At 37.0% G+C, this 21,209-nt stretch overlaps 1 protein-coding gene across 1 annotated transcript in view; it reads right to left on the reverse strand.

Moving 5' to 3' along the window:
- Positions 1-17,029, reverse strand: part of CSTF3 (cleavage stimulation factor subunit 3) — a 72,828-nt gene extending 55,799 nt beyond the window's left edge. Inside the window, exons 1-3 of the mRNA XM_047877358.1 lie at positions 16,821-17,029; positions 1,525-1,626; positions 1,307-1,402 (exon numbers count right to left, since the gene is read on the reverse strand). Of these exons, the coding sequence (XP_047733314.1) occupies positions 1,307-1,402; positions 1,525-1,626; positions 16,821-16,847 (225 nt within the window). The 5' untranslated portion in view covers positions 16,848-17,029. The remainder of the gene's footprint in view (positions 1-1,306; positions 1,403-1,524; positions 1,627-16,820) is intronic.
- Positions 17,030-21,209: the final 4,180 nt, after the last annotated feature.

Raw genomic sequence — 21,209 nt, forward strand, 5'->3', positions numbered from 1 at the left:
TGGGCCAAAACCACAACCAAACTCCATGTAAGGTACAATCTCTCTCACACATACAAACACACATACCACATACACAACCACACACAAAAAATTTAATACACACACACAATGTTCCTGTTATTGTCCAGTAATCTCCCCTCACCCCAAAGTAATATACTATAAACCATAGCACAAATACAGTAAGTACACTGTAGCCTCAATTTAAACTGGCTATTGGTTGGGTCCATTATGAGGAACACATCACAGGTGACACTGTGTCGTGTTAAATTGTTTAGTACTGCTGATGACTAAAGCCCTTTAAACAGGTCCAAAACAGACCCATAGATCATCAAATTTCAGTTGTCATGGAAAACGTTAAGATGAGGCTGCAGTGTATTTGATTATGTTGAGAATTTATAACATTCAAAATAAGAATACTTCTTAGTATTATAAATTATAAAAAGAAATGGATAGAATTTTCAGCGTAATGTGGATATCAATTATTCCCATCTCACCCCTTCCATCCCATTAATTTATAATCTGAAAGATGATTACTTGGTGCTATTGTTATCGATACATTAATGCTTTATTATCATCTTGACTGCTAACCTCAGTTGTCAAAAATGAACATTTCCCTTCTAATCATAATCAAGAATGAGGCCCTTACTCTTTAAAATAAACGTGCCTGACTTAAAATTTCAAGACAGTTAGAAAGCAAGGAAAAAAAAAAATCAAAGTATCACTGGGTGAATTATGATTACACAAATTTGAATCACATTAGCTTATTCCCAAATAATGGAAACTTTATCCCCTTAAAAAACTTTAAATTACTGAAGTGCTTATATTTATTGACAAACCATGCATTTTCACAAAATTAAAACCTGAAACAATTTTTCACCTACATGTTTCACCACTCAATATACCCTATAAAACTAAGTTAACATTTCCATATTTTCTCATAGTACCATTCATATTAGTTTGTAAGTAGGAATAAAAAGAAAAATGAGTTCTAAATAAATGACACAGGAGGCAATAAATTGACACATGACAAGTAAATAAAAGGCTAAAGCACTCCAATACCATTGAAACTGTTTTAATGTTGTTGCAACTCCAAAATGCAACAATCATCAGCTTGTAAAGACCCAAATTTCAAAAATTCACTTTAATTACTCCTTCATACCTATTTTACAAAATAAAGGCAAGAGACATTTAAATCCTCCTTGTCCTAGTTGTGCTATCTACGTTCCTAACTTGTTTTCTATCACACTAGTGTATGCTGCAATTCCCATCAGATGCTATATAAGAAAAAATAAAATAAAATATTAACCTCTGCTTCAATGTATAGTTTCCAGAATCTGCCAGAACTGGGGAACTGGGCAACAAGGCGTTCATAAGTCTTCCGTGCTTTGTCTATAGGTTGATTCTAAAATTGAAAACCAATAAACAGCATTTACAATGTTAGGATTATGAAAATATTATTTACTGCAGAACCAAGTAGTGTGATTGGACCCATAGAGAAGGAAATGTAATCCTATATCACTAAACCTGTGCCTCTCGAATGAGAATGCTCCAAGCGTCAAGGTCATATGGATTCTCTTCTAATTTCTTTTCAGCTTTCTTCACCTTCTCTGGGACATACTCAGCTGCCTGGGGGAAAGAAAAATAACAAACTGATGTTACTGTTTTAAAAATTTCATGCCTAAATTAATCCAAGCACAAGATTATCAGTCTCTAATATAAAAGCATAAAAAAGTCCTCTTACAAAAGAGGCCTGCATTTTCTATAATCTATATTATGCTATCATAAGTCACCTGCATAAAAACAAAATCTAATGATCACATACTTTTAAAAAACATTTAAAAATTTAAACCCATTTTTCACATTAAATATTACACAGCAGCCGTTCTCAAACTCTGTGGTCTAAAAAACATTTTAAAATTTAAACCCATTTTTCACATCAAATATTACACAGCAGCCGTTCTCAAACTCTGTGGTCTTAAGACGGACCCCTTTTATACTCTTAAAAATTACTTGGTATGCCAAAGAGCATTTCGTTTATGTGATTATTTCAATATTTACTATATTAGAAATTAAAATGGAAAAATGTTAAATATTTATTCACGTACAAATAATAAAATTATTTGCATGTTAACAAATACTTTTAAGAAAAATAAATTTAAAAATTCAGTCAATACCCTTGTATTATGTATTTGCAAATCTACTTAATGTCCAATTGTTTTAAATGTAGCTGGATTTTTATATCTGCTTCTGCATTCTATCTGTTGTGATAGCACATGTAAAAATTCCACTGTACTCTCATGAGAGATTAAGAGTGATAGGGCAAAAATGTCTTAGATTTATTATGAAACAGTACAAACTCACAGAATGAACCTCTGTAAGTCTTAGGAATCCCTGGGGTCTGTGGACCAACTTTGAGAAACACTGCTATAGAGCATTAATCCTGAGCCACAAAAAGGAAAAGCATGAAATGACATGGAAATTTTATTTTTTTAGTTGAGAGAGAGACAGAGACAGAGAGCCGGAAGGGCGGAGCAGGGGAGGGAGAAGGAGAGAGGGAGAAAGAGAATCTTAAGCAGGCTCCACATTCAGCATGGAGCCTGATACAAGGCTCAATCCATGCCCCTGGGATCACGATGTGAGTCAAAATCAAGGAGCAGGCATTCAACCAAGTGAGTCACCCAGGTGCCCCTGGAAATTTTATTTTGATGTAAAGATTTTAAAAACAGGACTCACAAATGATTTATACAGCATCACTAAAACTATAAAAGAAACTTGCAATAAGAGATTTATAAGACTGTATTAAAATGTCTAGTGGTCATGTGTGGGTGATGGGTGGTAGTTTTATTTTTATTATAGAAATATAATCTTAAAAAAATTAATGCCTAAAATACTAGCTAGCACCTGAAGCAAAAATACAACTACTTCTCAAATTGTTGTTCAGAATACTACTATGTACCACAAAAAGAAACTGATATTCAAATAAGTCAGATACATGTTAACCTATAAAAGTTTTGTCTTTTTGCAGGACTTCTTGAAATCTGTAATATGGCAAAACACAATAATGTTCGAGATAGACAGGGACGCTAAGAGCTTTCTTTTTTCCTTTCTTCAGTGGCAATTAATATCTCATAGAAAATTACTGTCAAAACTCCAGTTGGGAAAAAACACTTTAAATTATGAGTTTAGAAAACAAAATTACCAAGGAGAAATAATACTCTCTTCTTTGGAATAAATTATTTAGAAAGAAAAACATGTTTTAAAAGATTAATGTAAATTTACATCAAAATTATGATGTTTTACTAATATACAAGAGCTTCGTAAGCAGGCCTGCTTAAGAAGCTAAAACTGGTAAAATTTAATGAAGAGGACTACTGGCTCCAACCATATGTTATAACACAAAATGACAAGGCAAGTTTGGTAATGGTGACAAACCAATCACTGGTTCAAGATGATTAAGAAAGAGAATGATATATGGAAAATGAACAAACAAAGGTGATATTTTAAATCAGAATGGTAGATTATTTAATGTACAGTGTTAGAATAACTGCAGTCAACCTTATCAAAATAAAGTTGAATTACTATTTTATCCTTTCTACCAAAGTAAATTTCAGATAGATCAAAGATTTAAACACAACAAAAAAAAGAACTAGAGGAAAAAATAACTGAAATGTATCTGTGCATAGAAAAAACTTTTCCGGGGCGCCTGGGTGGCTCAGTCAGTTGAGCGTCCGACTTCGGCTCAGATCATGATCTCGGGTTCTTGAATCTCGAGGTTGAACCCCACATGGGGCTATGTGCTGACAGCTCAGAGCCTAGAGCCTGCTGCAGATTCTGTGTCTCCCTCTCCCTCTGCCCCTCCCCTGCTCATGCTCGCTTGCGCGCTCTCTCTCTCTCAAAAATGAATGTTAAAAAAAAAGAAAAAGCTTTTTAGAAGCCTTTGAAGAGTAAACTTAATTCAGTGTAAATTTGTGCATGAAAAAGTGTTACAAAGTCAAAAGACTAACCTAAAAAACATCCCAACTTATTTGGCATAGTACTAAATTTATTAACGTACAGTCAATAAAAGACCAGCAGCTCAGAAAGAAAATGGGCAAAGTACTGAAACAGTTCCCAGAAAGAGAAGTTAACAATGACCTTTAAACACTCAAAAGAAATACCAATGTAAACCGTAAGACAGAGACCAAAGTGTTTTACAATCAATATTGCACTGGCAAGGGTATATAAAAACAGACATTCTCACATTGTTGGCAGGGGCAAGTAATCTGATCAAAATTTAACATGAATGTCTGACCCTGAATTCCACTCCTGGCAACTTCTACTGCACACATGCCCAAAGATGTGTACTAAATAAAGAGTCAAGTACTTGGCTGTTTGCTGTTACATAAAACTAGAAGTAATTTAAATAATCATGTATACAACAACTGGCTAAATATAGGAATTTGCAGTCACTAAAAAGAACAGAGCAAGACAAGTCTATAGATAGTAACATGGAACTATTACCATAATACTGCGTCAAAAAAAATTGGAGGTGAGCTGGGGAGAGACAGACACACACACTTACTTTACAATGTATATACTCTTCTGTTTAAATTTTTACTATTCACCTTAAAAGTATTTGCTCAGTGCTTAATATGTGCCACACATTGTTGACAGGACACTTGAGATACAACAAATAAAGACTTTTACTTTCAAAGGATTTATTTACTTCTTGAAAAAAAAATTAAAAAACTATCTTAAAAGAAAACTAGGAGTGGGGCACCTGGGTGACTCAGTTAAGCGGCTAACTCTTGATTTCAGCTTGCTTCAGGCTATGCGCTGACAGAGGGAGCCTGCTTGGGATTCTCTCTCTCTCTACCCCTCCCCCACTCACATGGACTCACTCTCTCTCTCAAAATAAATAAACGTAAAAATAAAATAAAACTAGGATCTTAGTTTGGAAGATACCAACTATAATAAAGTGTTAATGATAAAATAAGAAGTAAATCTGATACAAGTACTTTAAATCAGCAAGTAAAAAACAACTAACCAATACCAGTTTTAGTTAAATCAACACTAACAATTAGGGTTTCAAAGCAATCTGATGGGAAGGTAAATCATGATCTGAAAATTAACCAACCAAATTAGATAATGTATATCACAATCTGTAAAACAGCAGAGAAAACTCAGGAAACAGTGTCTAATACTCAACCACCAAAATTGCAGCAAAAAGCATAAATGTCTCCCTGCTAAATAAAACAAGCCATTCCCTTAGTGATCCTCAACCCTGGCAGCACATTAGAACCACCTGGGTGAAAGAGGATTTTAAAAAGATGCTCAAGCCCCACTATCTAGATCAATTAAATCAGAATCCCTAGGAACTGGCCTGGACCATCACTACTTTTATTTTACTTAAAAAAAATTTTTTTAATCACTAATTTAAAAAAATTCCCCAGATGGTTCTAATGTGCAGTCTCAGTTGAAACCACAGCTCTCTGAGGGTTTCATAACCCTTTGTAGTACCCCAGAACTTTCTTACAGTCTAGTGAAGCCTGTGGGCTCTTTCTCATAAGTGTTCTTTTTTTTCCCCCCAAAGTAGGTACTACACCCAACATGGGGCTTGAATGCACAACATCAGAAGTTGTTTCCTCTACAGACTGAGCCAGCCAGGCGCCCCTCTAAGAATAATGTTCTTAAATACACAAAATAAACAGATACCTCAAAGGAAACCAACTACATTGAAATATAATTACTGAAATATTTTTAAACAAAGTTTTACACAATAACAGACACAACACATTAAAATAAGATCCAGCAGTCAGTCTAATGATAAGGGCAACAATATTTGGAATATTTATGTCCAATTACAGCTGTTGCTAACACTGCTAATGTAAAGGTATCTTGCCTACATTCATAAGGAAAGGCTCAATTTCAGTTAGACATTAGTAAAAACAAAGAGTTTTCCATACAACTTCATAGAATCCCTACAATTCTATCCAGACACCTGGGGGATGGGGTTACAATGGACTAAGAACCGATGCAAATGATGTTGGAGATCAGATGTAAAAAAGTTTTTGAGCATCTACAAGGTAAAGCATTAACCATTCTTTGTTAAGTAATAACCCCATTTCATAACAAGAAATATAAACTACATGAATCTACCCAAAGTCTAGTTAGAATCTGACAGAACCATAGCTCAGCTCTTTTCAGACTCTGTTACACCCCTAAATATTTTCCTCTTGCCAAGGATGCAGTTAAATGTTCATAAAATAATTTACATAGATAATTCTCAATCAACTATATTAATTAACAAGAAAGCTACTGAAAATAGCCAAGAATATAGTCTAGTAGTTTTGCGCAATGGATAGCACATTGGACTTCTAGGACTTTGGGCCACATTTAATTCCTACAATAAAAAGTCATTCATCATCATGAACCAGTTAGGTGGCCAATGGCACAATATTTTTGTTCTCTGGCCTGGGCATACTTCCATATGGCAAAGGAAAATTGAACAGTTTTCTACTATCCACAAGGAGACTGGACCTCCACAAGGAATGGAATTGTGTTACTATTTCCTAAATCTTTTGCCCAAAGGAATAGGTCACTTCAAGAAAACTTAGGACAAGTTTCCAGTGCTCACTTGTAATGGAATGAGTTCAGAACTCAGCTTGCTTAGTGTAGCAAAAGAACAGCTGTCCCATAGTTACATGGCCCCAAAATTTATTACTATAAGAAACTCTATTACAAATCCAGCTTTTGCCTTTGGAATAAACTACAATCCTATTACCATTCTTTAAGAATGATAGGGCGCCTGGGTGGCGCAGTCGGTTAAGCGTCCGACTTCAGCCAGGTCATGATCTCGCGGTCCGGGAGTTCGAGCCCCGCGTCAGGCTCTGGGCTGATGGCTCGGAGCCTGGAGCCTGTTTCCGATTCTGTGTCTCCCTCTCTCTCTCTGCCCCTCCCCCATTCATGCTCTGTCTCTCTCTGTCCCAAAAATAAATTAAAAAACGTTGAAAAAAAATTTTTTTTTTAAATAAAAAAAAAAAAGAATGTTAATGGGCAGTGGGATGGAACCCCAATAAGCAGAACAAAAGATGGACTAGTTCCCAAGGCATGCACATTACCAATGATACCAGAACTTTGAGAACTCCTTTGATTTGCAAAATTTTAAAAATCAGAAAAATTACACAATTATATGGAGTATACGGAGATACATACCAACACATACTATTTCAAATGGGTACAAAACCCAGAAAAATTATGAACTAGATGATATATTTTTTTGTATAGGGACAAGATGTTACTCAAGAACTGTCTCTAGCATCTGTTCTATGAACTGTTTTTCTAGTAGTAGCATACTGCTAAAATTAACAACTTATTTTCTTTGGTTACAACAGTAACCAATTTACAACTGGCTAAAAGTCTGAAGGCAGGGTAAATCCATTATGTGTTCAATCTTAAAATTTTCTTTAATAATGGCTTTTTGGAGACATAATCATATATAATTCACTCATTTAATGTATACAATTCACAATAAGTTTTTTAAAACATTTTATCACCCAACAAGAACCATACCCATTAGTCATTACAATTTCCCAATCCCCTAGTCCTAAGCAACCACCAAACTATTTTCAGTCTCCATAAATGTGCGTGTATTTCATGTGAATGAGATTACATAACGTGTTTCTGACTTGCATTTTGAGTGTTTTCAAAGTTCGTGTTTTATCACGTATCAGTACTTTCCTCTCTAATGCCAAATATTTCATTGTATGGATAATCCCACATTCTGTTTATCAGTGATGGCCATTTGGATTGTTTCCAATTAAAAAAATTATTTTGCAGGGGCGCCTGGGTGGTTCAATCGGTTAAGCATCTGATTCAGCTCAGGTCATGATCTTGCGGTTTGTGCATTCGAGCCCTGTTTCGGGCTCTGTGCTGACTGCTCAGAGCTTGGAGCCTGCTTTGAATTCTGTCTCCCTCTCTCTCTACCCCTTCCCCCATTCGTTTTCTCTCTCTCAAAAGTAAATAAACATTTAAAAAAATTAATATAGAAGGATTTTTTTAGGTTTATTTATTTTTAAAGAGCCCGTATGAGTGAAGGGCAGAGAGAAGGAGAGAGAATCCCAAGCAGGTTCTGCACTGACAGCAGGGTTCGATCCCATGAACCATGAGATCATGACCTGAACCAAAACCAAGGGTTGGACACTTTACCAACTGAGCCACCCAGGTGCCCCGGATTGTTTCCAATTTTTGAGTAGAGTTCATTTTGTGTTTTGTTATTCATAGAGATACATGTATATACGCGCGCGCGCGCGCGCGCACACACACACACACACACACACACACACACACACACTCCTACAGGTAATATTATTAGGTTATATGGGAATTCTATTTTATTTATTTATTTATTTATTATTTTTTTTTTCAACGTTTATTTATTTTTGGGACAGAGAGAGACAGAGCATGAACGGGGGAGGGGCAGAGAGAGAGGGAGACACAGAATCGGAAACAGGCTCCAGGCTCTGAGCCATCAGCCCAGAGCCTGACGCGGGGCTCGAACTCACGGACCGCGAGATCGTGACCTGGCTGAAGTCGGACGCTTAACCGACTGCGCCACCCAGGCGCCCCGGGAATTCTATTTTTAACATTTTGAAGAACTGTCAGACTGTTTTCCAAAGTGACTGAACCATTTTACATTCCCACCAACAGTGTATGAGGGTTCCAATTTCTCCACAACCTCACCAACAGTTGTCTTTTGATGATTATAACCATCCTACTGGGTATGAAGTGGTAACTCATGGTGGTTTTGATATACATTTCTCTGATGGTGAACCAAGTTCAGCATTTTTTGATGTTCTTATTGCCCATTTGCCTTATCGGCCTACCCAGATTCTTTGCCCATTTTTAACTGGGCTATCTTTTTATTGTTGAGTTGCAAGAGTCTTTTGTATATTATAGCTACAAATCCCTTATTAGATACCAGATTTACAAAAATGTTCTCCTGTTAGGTGAGTGTTTTCACTTTCCATGCTTAACCTTTTGTTTGTCATGTGAAGCTAACCCAGAGAAAGAGAACTTGACAAGACACCATCCACTTTCAATGGTCCTCAAACTTTTTGTAAAGCCTTAGTTTGCATTCTTAAAAATCGAAGATCCAAAGAAAAAATTTTTACATGTGGGTTATATCGATATTATCATTAAAAATTAAAATGGAAAAAATTTGTTAATTCACTTTAAAATAAAACAATTTTATTTAAAAATATTTTCCAAAACAAAAAAATAATTAGTGGAAATAATGGCAGTTTTATGTTTTTGTGATTCTTTAATGTCTGGCTGAATAGAAGACATTATCTGCTTCAGCTTTCAGTCTATTGCAATATATTGTTTTGGATGAAATATGACTATGTAACTACAGTTATGAAGTACATGACTACGTATGTAGTTGGAAAAGGGAAAAGCACTTTTAATACCATTTTCGAATCATTGGTAGTCTCTGAGAAACTAAATTAAGCTTTACTAAAACTGCAAACCAGTTTCTATATAGCAGCTTAACTAATTAAGGAGGTTAGATAATTGGGGATGGAAGGGGGGGAAATGACAAACACGATTAACGGCTGAAAGAATAAAGTAATCTAATTTCTTCCTTCCATTCCCACCAAGGAAGTAGAACTATAACTTTCACAGGGGAAAAAAAGGGAAGGGGGGGATAGGTCTCCTTCAAATAGCTATTTTCATGGTAAATAGGAAGGGTGTTATGCTAGAGGTCATACCAACATTCAATTAAAATGGAGACCAATGAAAATTTAATCCAACTGATAATTATCATAAGTACGGGGAGAAGGTGGTAAAATTAAAAAGATTTAAACCTATGTAAATATCTCTTGACCATGACCAACAGAACTAGAGGATGAGTCTCAAATACAGTTCTGTAATGAGTATTTTCCACTAATAAGGGTAATGGCTAAATACAGTAGAGGGAGGAAAATTTTTGTAAAATAGTATCAAAAGCCTAACCATCCTCAAATAATCTGCAATATTTTTCTCCACTTATTTTATCAAGAGTGTACTGGGGCGCCTGGGTGGCTCAGTCGGTTAAGTGTCCGACTTCAGCTCAGGTCACGGTCTCGCGGTTCTTGAGTTCAAGCCCCGCGTCAGGCTCTGGGCTGATGGCTCAGAGCCTGGAGCCTGCTTCGGATTCTGTGTCTCCCTCTTTCTCTGCCCCTCCCCCGTTCATGTTCTGTCTCTCTCTGTCTCAAAAATAAATAAACGTTAAAAAAAATTTTTATTTTATCAAGAGTGTATTCAAAAACAACTTTTAAGGGGCGCCTGGGTGGCTCAGTCGGTTAAGCGTCCGACTTCGGCTCAGGTCATGATCTCACAGTCTGTGGGTTCGAGCCCCGCATCGGGCTCCGTGCTGACAGTTCAGAGCCTGGAGCCTGTTTCAGATTCTGTGTCTCCCTCTTTCTCTGACCCTCCCTGTTCATGCTCTCTCTGTCTCAAAAATAAATAAATGTTAAAAAAAAAAAAATTTAAAAAACAAAACAAAAAAACCACAACTTTTAAGGTTCAGGTATCTTTAACCCATAAAGTGGTTTGCAAACTTTCATTTACATAAAAATCACCTGTGGTACTTGTTTCAAATGAAGATTCTCAGCCTCACTAACAGAATCTGTTATACTAAGTCTGAAATGGGGTGTAGGTACCTATACTTGAATAAAGCACCTAAGTAATTATGATTCAATAGACCATGAACTCCGTTTGGAGAAATACTATCTAATCTACGTGTCCTGTAATACATTTTTTGAAATGTTGTTTCCTTAAAAATAAAGTGGCATCAGACCTAAGTCATTCCATTTTTTTCCTAAAACATAATAAAGCTGCATGGACTATACTATCTATATGAAGTCTTAATTCTCCCTTGGCAGTTAACCTTTATTTATAATTAAAAATAGACTAGAGTAACCCTTTGCAAGACTATCTGCAAGTAGTAACCAAGAAGATTCATACGCCTAGACAATGAAGCAGTTTATGTGACAGGTGATGTTAGGACTGAATGCCAGCTTAGTCCTGTGTGCCTTTACCAGTGCAATGGAACTCTACCAGATTTTTGGTATCCTGCATATAATCCCTTCAATCCTTCCAAAGACTAAAAATCTAAGAAACATGTAAACAATTCAAAACTTAAGAAAAAGTAGGCTAAAAATTATTGGCCCAAATGACACATATCACATTTCCTTATTAAATTTGCTTATTCATTCCCTAGGAAACAGATGCAAACTACAAATAAAAAATTGAGTCTTTTAGAATTTAAAAAATGTAGCTTTAGACCAAATGTAGCCAAGATATTAATTCTCTAGATTAAGTAAAATGTTAGAAAAACATCAATTAAGAAATAGTTTTTTGTCCTTCTGGCTTTAAGTATTTACTGATTATAAGCTATCCACTAATCTAAAAATTTACTAACTCAAATTCCCCTTCCTTTTTTTAAAAATACATTTTAAAGAGAAAGAGAGAGAGTGCATGCGCTAGAGTGTAGGAGACTGACGCGGGGAGGGGGGGGGAGAGAGAGCGAGAGCGTGAGCATCTCAAGCAGGCACCACGCACAGCATGGAGCCCAATGAATGCAGGGCTCAATTCGACAGACCCTGGGATCATGACCTGAGATAAAATCAGGAGTTGGATGCTCAATTGACTGAGCCACCCAGGTGCCCCAAATCTCTTTTTACATCAATTCTCACACCATTACCAACTGTCCAGCAAAACAAAAAGACTCAAATTCACAGCAAGGTCTTGGCTAAAGAGAAATAAAGATTTAGAGACAATGGTAGAAAAGCTCAAAACTAAGAATTGTGTTTGGCAGTGGTCCACTTAATAGGTACAAACATCTGAACACAGATTTTGCAACTCTGGGAAGTCTATCTGGGATGTAAACTATACTCCCCGAAACGCCTATATTCTTGAAGGAATGCAATCTTTCTTAACACAGCACCTTTCTGTTGTACTTCTAAAGAAAACCAATACTTCCGTAAATACAGATCTATCTCACTTAGGAACAATGACTGCCAACTATAGATAGTATTCTACACAGTCGAAATATTAACAATAAAGACGAACTCAATTTTAGCTGCCCAAACTGTTATACTAAGTAACACAACACAAGGGAGGAAAGTAAGAAAGACTATTACAGAAAGACTGTTAAAAACAGAAAAGAATAACTAGGCCCAAGAACACATCGTCTAATACACATACCTGGCCTTTCCCCCTCCCTATTCCTAACTGCCGCCCACATCCACTTTGACTTTGAAATTGTCCTGGTGCTATCATTACCTTTTAACCACTGGTAAGTATTAATGGTACTCAGCAAAGCCCTAAACAAGGTTTCAGGCTTCAACACTGGTATATATTTCATCTTTCTTCCTTCATTAATAAAGCAAAACAAGGATTAATCTTTTTAATTCTACTGGTAATTATGCTTCTTCAAGTCATGCAATTTTTCCAAAGTGAGGATCATTTTGTTTATATTATAGGCCTTTCTAATTCTAGGTAGGTTATAGATTGTTTTAAAAGTGAAGTCTTATTTCTATTTTTTTTTTTTAACGTTTATTTTTGAGAGACAGAGCGCAAGTGGGAGACACAGAATCTGAAGCAGGCTCCTGGCTCTGAGCAGTCAGCAAAGACCCCAACGTGGGGCTCAAACTCACTGTGAGAGATCATGACCTGAGCCAAAGTCAGACACTTAACCCACTGAGCCACACAGGTGCCTCGTGTCTTATTTCTAAAAGACGAGTGTAGAAACAGAATTTTAAGGATTTAAAGGTTCATATGAATTGGCCTGGCTGAGAACATCTCTCTCCATCCTCTTATCTAACAAAACTTTAGGAACCACCACTTTTACACCCAAAATATTTTACTCTGTATTATTTGTCCATCTGTCCTCCCAAGATTAAACTCTTTGAGAATTTGTACTGTATTGCACAGAGCCTAACTGCAAAATTCATCCATTCATTTATCAAACACCTTTAAATATCAAAGAGAATTTCCTAGATTCCTAGATGCAAGGATGAATAAATAAGGCCACCCCTTCAACTCAGGCCTAAACCCAGTGGAGGAACTCTAAACAATAGCTAAATGCTGTAAGGGTAGTGCACAAAGTAAAATGAAGCTAAGGAAGAATGAGATAAAAAACTGAACCAAGCAGTGAAAAAAAACATATGCAAGACAAAAAAAGAGCCATAATTCCACACAGGAACTAGATGTGTTTTCATTAGGGAAGGGGGGGAGGGGACTTACAAACAAAGTTTTGTCACCACGAAACTGGCAAAAAACGGTAATCAAGAATACCCATGAAAACTGCTAAGGAAATTTAAATAGCTCTCTATATGCAAAATGGAACTTTCTCACAAGAGTTAAAAAAAAAAAAAAAAAAAAAAAAAAACCAGGAACAAAAACCAATAAACCTTAGTAGCGATTTTGCTTATCTACAGTCATTTTCCTCTATCAAAGGGAAATCTAGAGATTCAGTACCAAGAAAGAAATGACCATGCATAATTTTGAATAACTAAGGTATCAAGTTTATTCAAAAAAACTTTTTTTTGCACTTCAATGCTAAAAGGGTAAAAGAAATCTACACCTCCTATCTTGCCAGATTCTTTGTCCATCACATCTCTTGGCATCTTTCTAAAGCAAATGCACAATTCAGAGTGGCTTTGATTTTTTTCTTACTAGTCTTCAGCTTTGTTTGGTCTTTTTCTTGTCTATCATTTTAGGTACCCTCTTTTCCTATAAATATTCACTGACCAGTTAAAAGGTTACTGAAGAACACAACATCAACCTACAAATTACTAATTGCAAAGGGGAAAATAATCCTTCACAAGGAAGAAACCCAGCAGTCATCACCCTACCTAAAGCAAACTAGTTGATTTGTATTGTCAACCAGGTCACTATTGAAGGTATCATTTAATTACCACTTCAGTTAAAGTTCAATAGTACAATCTCTGGGATTTGCCTGAAAGCAATGAGGATGGGGAGAGTGTAAGTGAAAGTATGGGGGAAAAAAGATTAAGTCATCAGTTACAGCTCTACGATAGAAACATCATTCGTTACACTATTTTTTTGCATGTTTGAAATGTTATCATTACAAACTTAAAGAAAAGATAGTATGTGTTTTAGGTTGATGAAAGAAAGATACAGGAGCCACCATAAAGGTTGGGACAAGTTGAGCATCAAAAAGAAAAATAGCTATCGCTTATTTTTTTCTTTTAATATTTATTTTGAGAGAGAGAGACAGAGAGAGACAGAAATGGTGCATGTGAGGGAAAGGCAGAGAGAGGGAGACTGAGGATCTGAAGCAGGCTCTGCGCTAACAGCAGCAAGCCTGTTGTGGCACTCGAACTCATGAACCACAAGGTCATGACCTGAGCCAGATACTTAACCCAATGAGCCACCCAGCTGCCTCACTGCTTAACACAGTAGATACAGAGAAACCCATGAATCCATAGTGATCTCTTTTATAAAGAAAAACAAAGAAATTTCTTCTTTACAGAAAAGTATGAGCCAGTCAGTAAAGACGTTAAGAGAATTTTCAAAACACCATTTGCCACCTCCAATAAAATAACTGATTTATTCAAGAATTATCAATCAATGACAAATAATAACTAGTTAAAAGGTTACTGAGGAACACGATACCAACCCACAGATTACTAACTGCAAAGGGGAAAATAATCCTTCACAATGAAGAAAGCCAACAGTCATCACCCTATCCAAATAAACCTATCCATCACTAATAGTGGAACAACCTAGCATGAAGTGCTTTCTAACATAACACTCTAAGTTACTCTACCCCAAAATATTTAACCCAAATATTACCAAAGCTCTCAGTTTAGACCTAACCACACACAGTTTTCAGGAAATAACACAAGATGAGGGAAAAGTTAAACAACAACACACACAAAAATCAAATCAACTCAGAAAATTAGAACTTTTACTAGAAAATTGTCCTGGGTTCCTCAAACAATAACCCTGGGGAGAAAAATGGGGAGACTATTCAAGAGACGTTAACTAAATGATGCCTGTAAATCCAGATAGATTCTGCCTTAAAAAAAGGAAAAGAAACCCTACGAAACATATTCTTGGGACAACTGGGGAAATTTGAACACGGACTGGGCTTTAGAAATGGTAGTATTACTATTAATTTTCTTAGGTGAGAAAATGGTATGGTCGTTAAATAACTGCCATCAATGTCCTTATATAAAAGAATGCTTAGATATATGAGGCTGAAATATGTGTTGGCTTACTTTCAAATAAGTATGTATGGAGAGATACAGCAAGTATGGCAAAATGGTTAACAACTGTTGACTGTGGGTGAAGAACTATGTTGCAGGTATTCATTGCACTTTTCTTTCAACTTTTCTCTATGTACTAAACTTCACACTAGAACTTTAGGGTTAATTTTTTTTCTGTAAGTTTTAACCATCTCTGCCATTTAAAACACCACATATCTGAAATATTCGAAGTCATGCCATTGCAGTGTCTACAATTTTAGATAAACGAAAGAATTAACAAATTCTGGAAATTTTCAATGAAACCTTAGGAGATCACTCCTTGACTTTCAGGTGACAAACTATTAGCCCAGAAAAATGGTAGGTATACATAAACAGATTTGATAGAATTTTGAGACTTTTCATTCTTGGGCATTCTGACAACATGTAAAATACAAGCACAGAAGATTTCAGTACTGAAATCAGTCAACAAGCAAACACAAAATTTAATTTAGGAAGCTTTTCCCGAGCTAATGAAATTTACAATCATACAGACTATTCAAGAGGAACTGCAATTTTGCCTCATCTCTGTTAACCTCCAAGAACAGCCTCTACCTTCTAAGCTGGGGACTTAAACAAAAACCTAAGTGTAGTTCGTTACCATGGCAACGGGAAATTTCAGGAAATTGAGACCCTGCAGGCTAGCTAGCCTCCATTTTAAAAACTATTTACCTGAACATACCATCACTTTAAGTCGAAAAACAAATTGAATGACATCTTTCATAAATACCAGTTTCCTCTTTCAAACTAAAAGGTAAATACTACCCTACAAAATTCTGAATAAAGAGCAAAAGAAACAAATCATTTATTTAAATGTCTGAATTTTAAAATATTTATATGTCACTTATGTCCAGTACTAAAGCAGATGCGTTTATTCACAGTGGCCAAAACAGACTCCTCATTTCCGATTTATCAAATTCTGCATTATGTGTCGGTTGAAAACCGAAAATGAAATGTGGACAGAGAAAGGAAAAAAAAAGAAAACCACAAAATTCCCCAAGTCTCTGCATAACCACGCTCTTACTCCTAGACTGCTTCCTTCTTCATTCGCTCTGGCAAGACACTATTTCTCCAGATGAGTTTCATCTCAAATTATTTTTCAAACTGGTAACCTATTTCTGCGTATATCGGAGAGGGGGAGGAGGAAACATTGACAAGTTTTTCGAGAACAGCGAGTACACGTCAAAATAATCAATTCCCAAACACCCTAACATCAAAACAAAATGTTATCAAAGGAAGGCATCCCACAGGAGTAGTCCCACGAACCTAAACAGGACGAAGCAGCTTCCTGGCTATTGTCTACATCCAGTATTTGTTCACATTAACGCCTAAGACAGAGAAGCCAAAAAATAACTTCAAACTCAGTCAGCTCTTGCTCCCCATTCCCACCATTCTTCTGTACCCGGTCCTCTGGGTTCATTAGACCCCGATTCCTTCCTCAGGCGAACATGGCTGGAGTACTCGGACGAACAGAGACGTGGAGAGAAGAGGTCGCCACGAGGCCCCACCACTCTCTTTCCTCACCTGCTCCGGGGCTCCGTCTCCTGACATGGCCTCAGCTGATTAGAAAGTGAGAACTGGCCCGCGATGCGAAGCTAGAAAAGAAAAATTAAACTAAAAGCCACCCAAGCCAGTAAAGTTACCCCCAGCCCAGCGGAGCCAGACCGCCAACACGAATCGCCACCGCCCACTCAGATATGAATTAAAATGGCTGCGCCCCTGCTGGCCGAGGAGAGAGGTGTGGCTTCTGCATTAACTTCCGGGGCAGTGGGCGGGGTTAAAAGCTCAACTCCCCAGTTACTTGGCCGCGCAGAAGCAAAGAGAACCCAGAGGTGGGCCCAAAGTCTGCGCTGACGTCACGACTCTGGGTTTAGGGAAACTGTTGTTGAGCTGGCTACAACCGGCTGGGAGGCGGGAATCTGGTTAGCCTGGAGGTTTGCGCGCCTTTCAGAATTTAATTGTCAACCTTTGAAACCTGGTTCTTCACTTTTTTTTTTTTTCTGAAAAATTTATTTTATTTTATTTTTGGGCGTTAACAGTAAATTTTATTTATTTATTTTTATATGAAATTTATTGTCAAATTGGTTTCCATACAACATCCAGTGCTCAACCCAACGGGTGCCCTCCTCAATGCCCATCACCCACTTTCCCCTCCCTCCCACCCCCCATGGTTCTTCACTTTTGAAGCCTGATTACCAATCAGTTCAGGCAAACTGGCTATTTTAGGGAGCAATGCTAAGTTTAAATGCCTTCTATGTATTGGAGATAAGGAATACATCGAGGTCTCAGCTAATGTTTTCTATGCTTCCTACGGATGAGAGGAACTGATCAAGTCCACAATAATTTGTACTGTCACCATCTACTATTGTGTCTAAGGCTTATTTCTCATTTTCCTCTTAATTGTGCTTTTATGGGTTTTCTTGGTGGGGGTGACAGGAGGTTGGGTAGGGTTATTTTTGGTTATGCAAAAAAATTTTGTTTGAATTGTTATGTAGTAGAATCTCTCAATCTTATTGCTCTGGATTTGGGGACCAAGATAGAAGGGCTTTCTCCATTCCCAGATAATAAATTCAATCATGGTTTTAGTACTTCCTCGGTTTCATTTTTTCCATTTAGATAGTGTTGCTAGAATTGGCAAATAAAAATACAGCACAATCAGCTAATTGAATTTCATACAAATAATTTTTTCTATAATTATGTACCAAGGGGTTAATGTAGGCAACTGTACATTTTAACTGGTAACCCTACATTTGGATTTATGATCCATTTAGAGTTTAATCTGGCGTATATTACACAGAATGGATCCAATTTTATCTTCTCCCAAATACAAATTCCATTTTCAAAAATAAATTTTAATGAAAGAGTAGTCTAAAATAAATTAGTGACAATATGACATTTTGCTTCTGAATGCTGTGCTTTGCATCTTTCAAGAATGAAGAATATTTTCTGCTTAGCCAACATAATACTATCATACCTAATTAATCATTCTTTAATATTATCTAATATATACTACATATTCAAATTTTCCAATTGTCCCCAAATTTTCTTCACATCTGGTTTACTTAAATCAAGAGCCAATCCAGGACCACACATTATGTTTGGTTTTTCTGTTTCTTATATCTCTTTTAATCTAAGACAGTTGCTTTTTTCACAACACTGATGTGTTGAAGAGACTGACCAAGCCAGTTAGTTGTCTTTTAGAATGCATGTTCCACCTTATGGATTTGTCTCATTGTTTCCTCATGATGTCATCCCATAAGTTTCCTGTAAAGGTGTGGTTACTGCCCATTAAGTAACATAAAACTTAATACTGGATTAGGGTGGAGACAGACCGATTCTGTTATATTCTTGCAACTAGAAAGTAATTCTTGGAGCATCTGGGTGGCTCAGTAGTTTAAGTGGCTGACTTTGGCTCAGGTCATGATCTCACAGCTAGTAAGTTCAAGTCCTGCCTCCTGATCTTCGGGTACAGCTCAGAGCCTGGAGCCTGCTTCGGATTTTGTGTCTCCATCTCTCTGCCACTCTCCCACTCGCGCTCTGTCTCTCACTCTCAAAAATAAACATTTAAAAAAATTATTTGATAAAATTCCACCCAAAGTTATGATTTAAGGAGACGGAAGTCTCCGAGCAGGGCAGGTCAGGGGCAGCCCCAAAGAGTAGGAGGCAAAGGGGGAGCAGGTGCCCTGGTCTAACTGTTGTAGGGGCGCACTTTGGGCAAGAATCGGGAGCAAGAGACTGCAAGGCTGGGCCTGGGAGCAATGGCGTCCAAAGAGGCACAGTCAAAAATTTCAACATGGAAAATGCCAGCCAGGAAAATGATTAAAAAAAAAAAAAAATGAAAAGGAGCAAGTTGCTAATAAAGGAGAGCCCTTAAGCCTCCCTTTGGAAGCTGGTGAATATTGTGTGTCCAGAGTAAATCATAGGCCCCTCTGTGTTTAGTCAGCCCATCCTTCAGTATAGATGGGACATGATTCAGAGGCTTGCAGAGCCACAGGCAAGGATGAAAGAAGACAAGATGGGAAGGATTGGGAAGGTGAGAGAGCTGATGGAAAAGCTGAGGGAAAAGCAATTCAGTCATAGCCTGCAGGTAGTTAGCCCTGATCCTCCTCACCGTGACCATCATGATGAGTTTTGCCTTATGCCTCCAATCCTGATGTTTTCCCTGAAGTTAATGATAACACACACCTGCTTCCTAAACTTACATGTTCTCCGTATACCTTTGTTGTAAACATTGTGGGTCTCCTATTACCAACTTCTAAATGAATGTTGTATTTTGACCCAATCTGTAAGATTCTGTCAGCGGGGGAGTTTTACCCTATTGCATGGCAAAATGCTCATTATATATTGTGAAGTTAATAAAGCAGTTTAAAAAGCCAAGAAAGAAAGAAAGAAAGAAAGAAAGAAAGAAAGAAAGAAGAAAGGAAGGAAGAAAGAAAGAAAGAAAGAAGAAAGGAAGGAAGGAAGAAAGAAAGAAAGAAAGAAGAAAGGAAGGAAGGAAGAAAGAAAGAAAGAAAGAAAGAAGAAAGGAGGAAAGAAAAGGAAATCTCTAACAAAGTAGGAACAGAAGGAAACTTCCCTGATTGGTAAAGACTGTTTTCCAGAAATCTACAGTAGGCTATTTTAAATTATAGTAATGGTCACTTTCTTTTTTTTATGCTCTTTTTAAAATTTTTACTTTATTTTTTAAATTTACATCCAAGTTAGTTAGCATATAGTGCAACAATGATTTCAGGGGTAGAGTCCTTAATGCCCCTTACCCGTTTAGCCCATCCCCCCTTCCACAACCCTTCCAGTAACCCTCTGTTTGTTCTCCATATTTAAGAGTCTCTTATGTTCTGTCCCCCTCCCTGTTTTTATATTATTTTTGCTTCCCTTCCTTTGTGTTCATCTGTTCTGTGTTTTAAAGTCCTCAAATGAGTGAAGTCATATGATATCTGTCTTTCTCTAATTTCACTTAGCATAATACCCTCTAGTTCCATCCACGTAGTTGGAAACGGCAAGATTTCATTCTTTTTGATTGCCAAGTAATACTCCATTGTATATATATCTACCACATCTTCTTTATCCATTCATCCGTGGATGGACACTTGGGCTCTTTCATACTTTGGCTATTGTTGATAGTGCTGCTATAAACATTAGGGTGCATGTGCCCCTTTGAAACAGCATACCTGTGTCCCTTGGATAAATACCTAGTAGTGCAATTCCTGGGTCATAGAGTAGTTCTATTTTTAATTTTTTGAGGAAACTCCATACTGTTTTCCAGAGTGGCTTCACCAGTTTGCATTCCCACCAGCAGTGCAAAAGAGATCCTCTCTCTCTGCAACCTTGCCAACATCTGTTGTTGCCTGAGTTGTTAATGTTAGCCATTCTGACAGGTGTGAGGTGGTATCTCATTGTGGTTTTGATTTGCATTTCCCTGATGATGAGTGATGTTGAGCATTTTTTTCATGTGTTGTTGGCCATCTGGATGTCTTCTTTGGTGGTCACTTTCATTTCTACTGCTTAACACTGCACTGGAGGTCCCAGTTAATGCCAAATGAAATATTAATGTTAGAAAAGTGAGACAAATCTTTCAATATTTTCAAACAATATGACTTTCTACCTAGAAGACAGAAGTAAATCAATTGATAAACTATTAGAAATAACAATAAAATCCAGTAAGGTGTTCAAATAAAGGATCAACTTATAAAAATTAAGAGTTCCCTATACTCCGTCAGTAATGGATTAGAAAAATTTCATAAGTGATAAAATATACTCATGATAGCAATAGAAACCATAAAACATCCAGGGGCACCTGGGTGGCTCAGTCAATCAAGTGTCTGACTTTGGATCAGATAATGATCTCATGGTTCATGAGTTCAAGCCCCACGTTGGGCTCTGTGCTGACAGCTTAGAACCTGGAGCTTGCTTCAG

Source organism: Prionailurus viverrinus, chromosome D1 (assembly GCF_022837055.1).
Source record: "Prionailurus viverrinus isolate Anna chromosome D1, UM_Priviv_1.0, whole genome shotgun sequence".
Classification (NCBI taxonomy): Eukaryota; Metazoa; Chordata; class Mammalia; order Carnivora; family Felidae; genus Prionailurus; species Prionailurus viverrinus.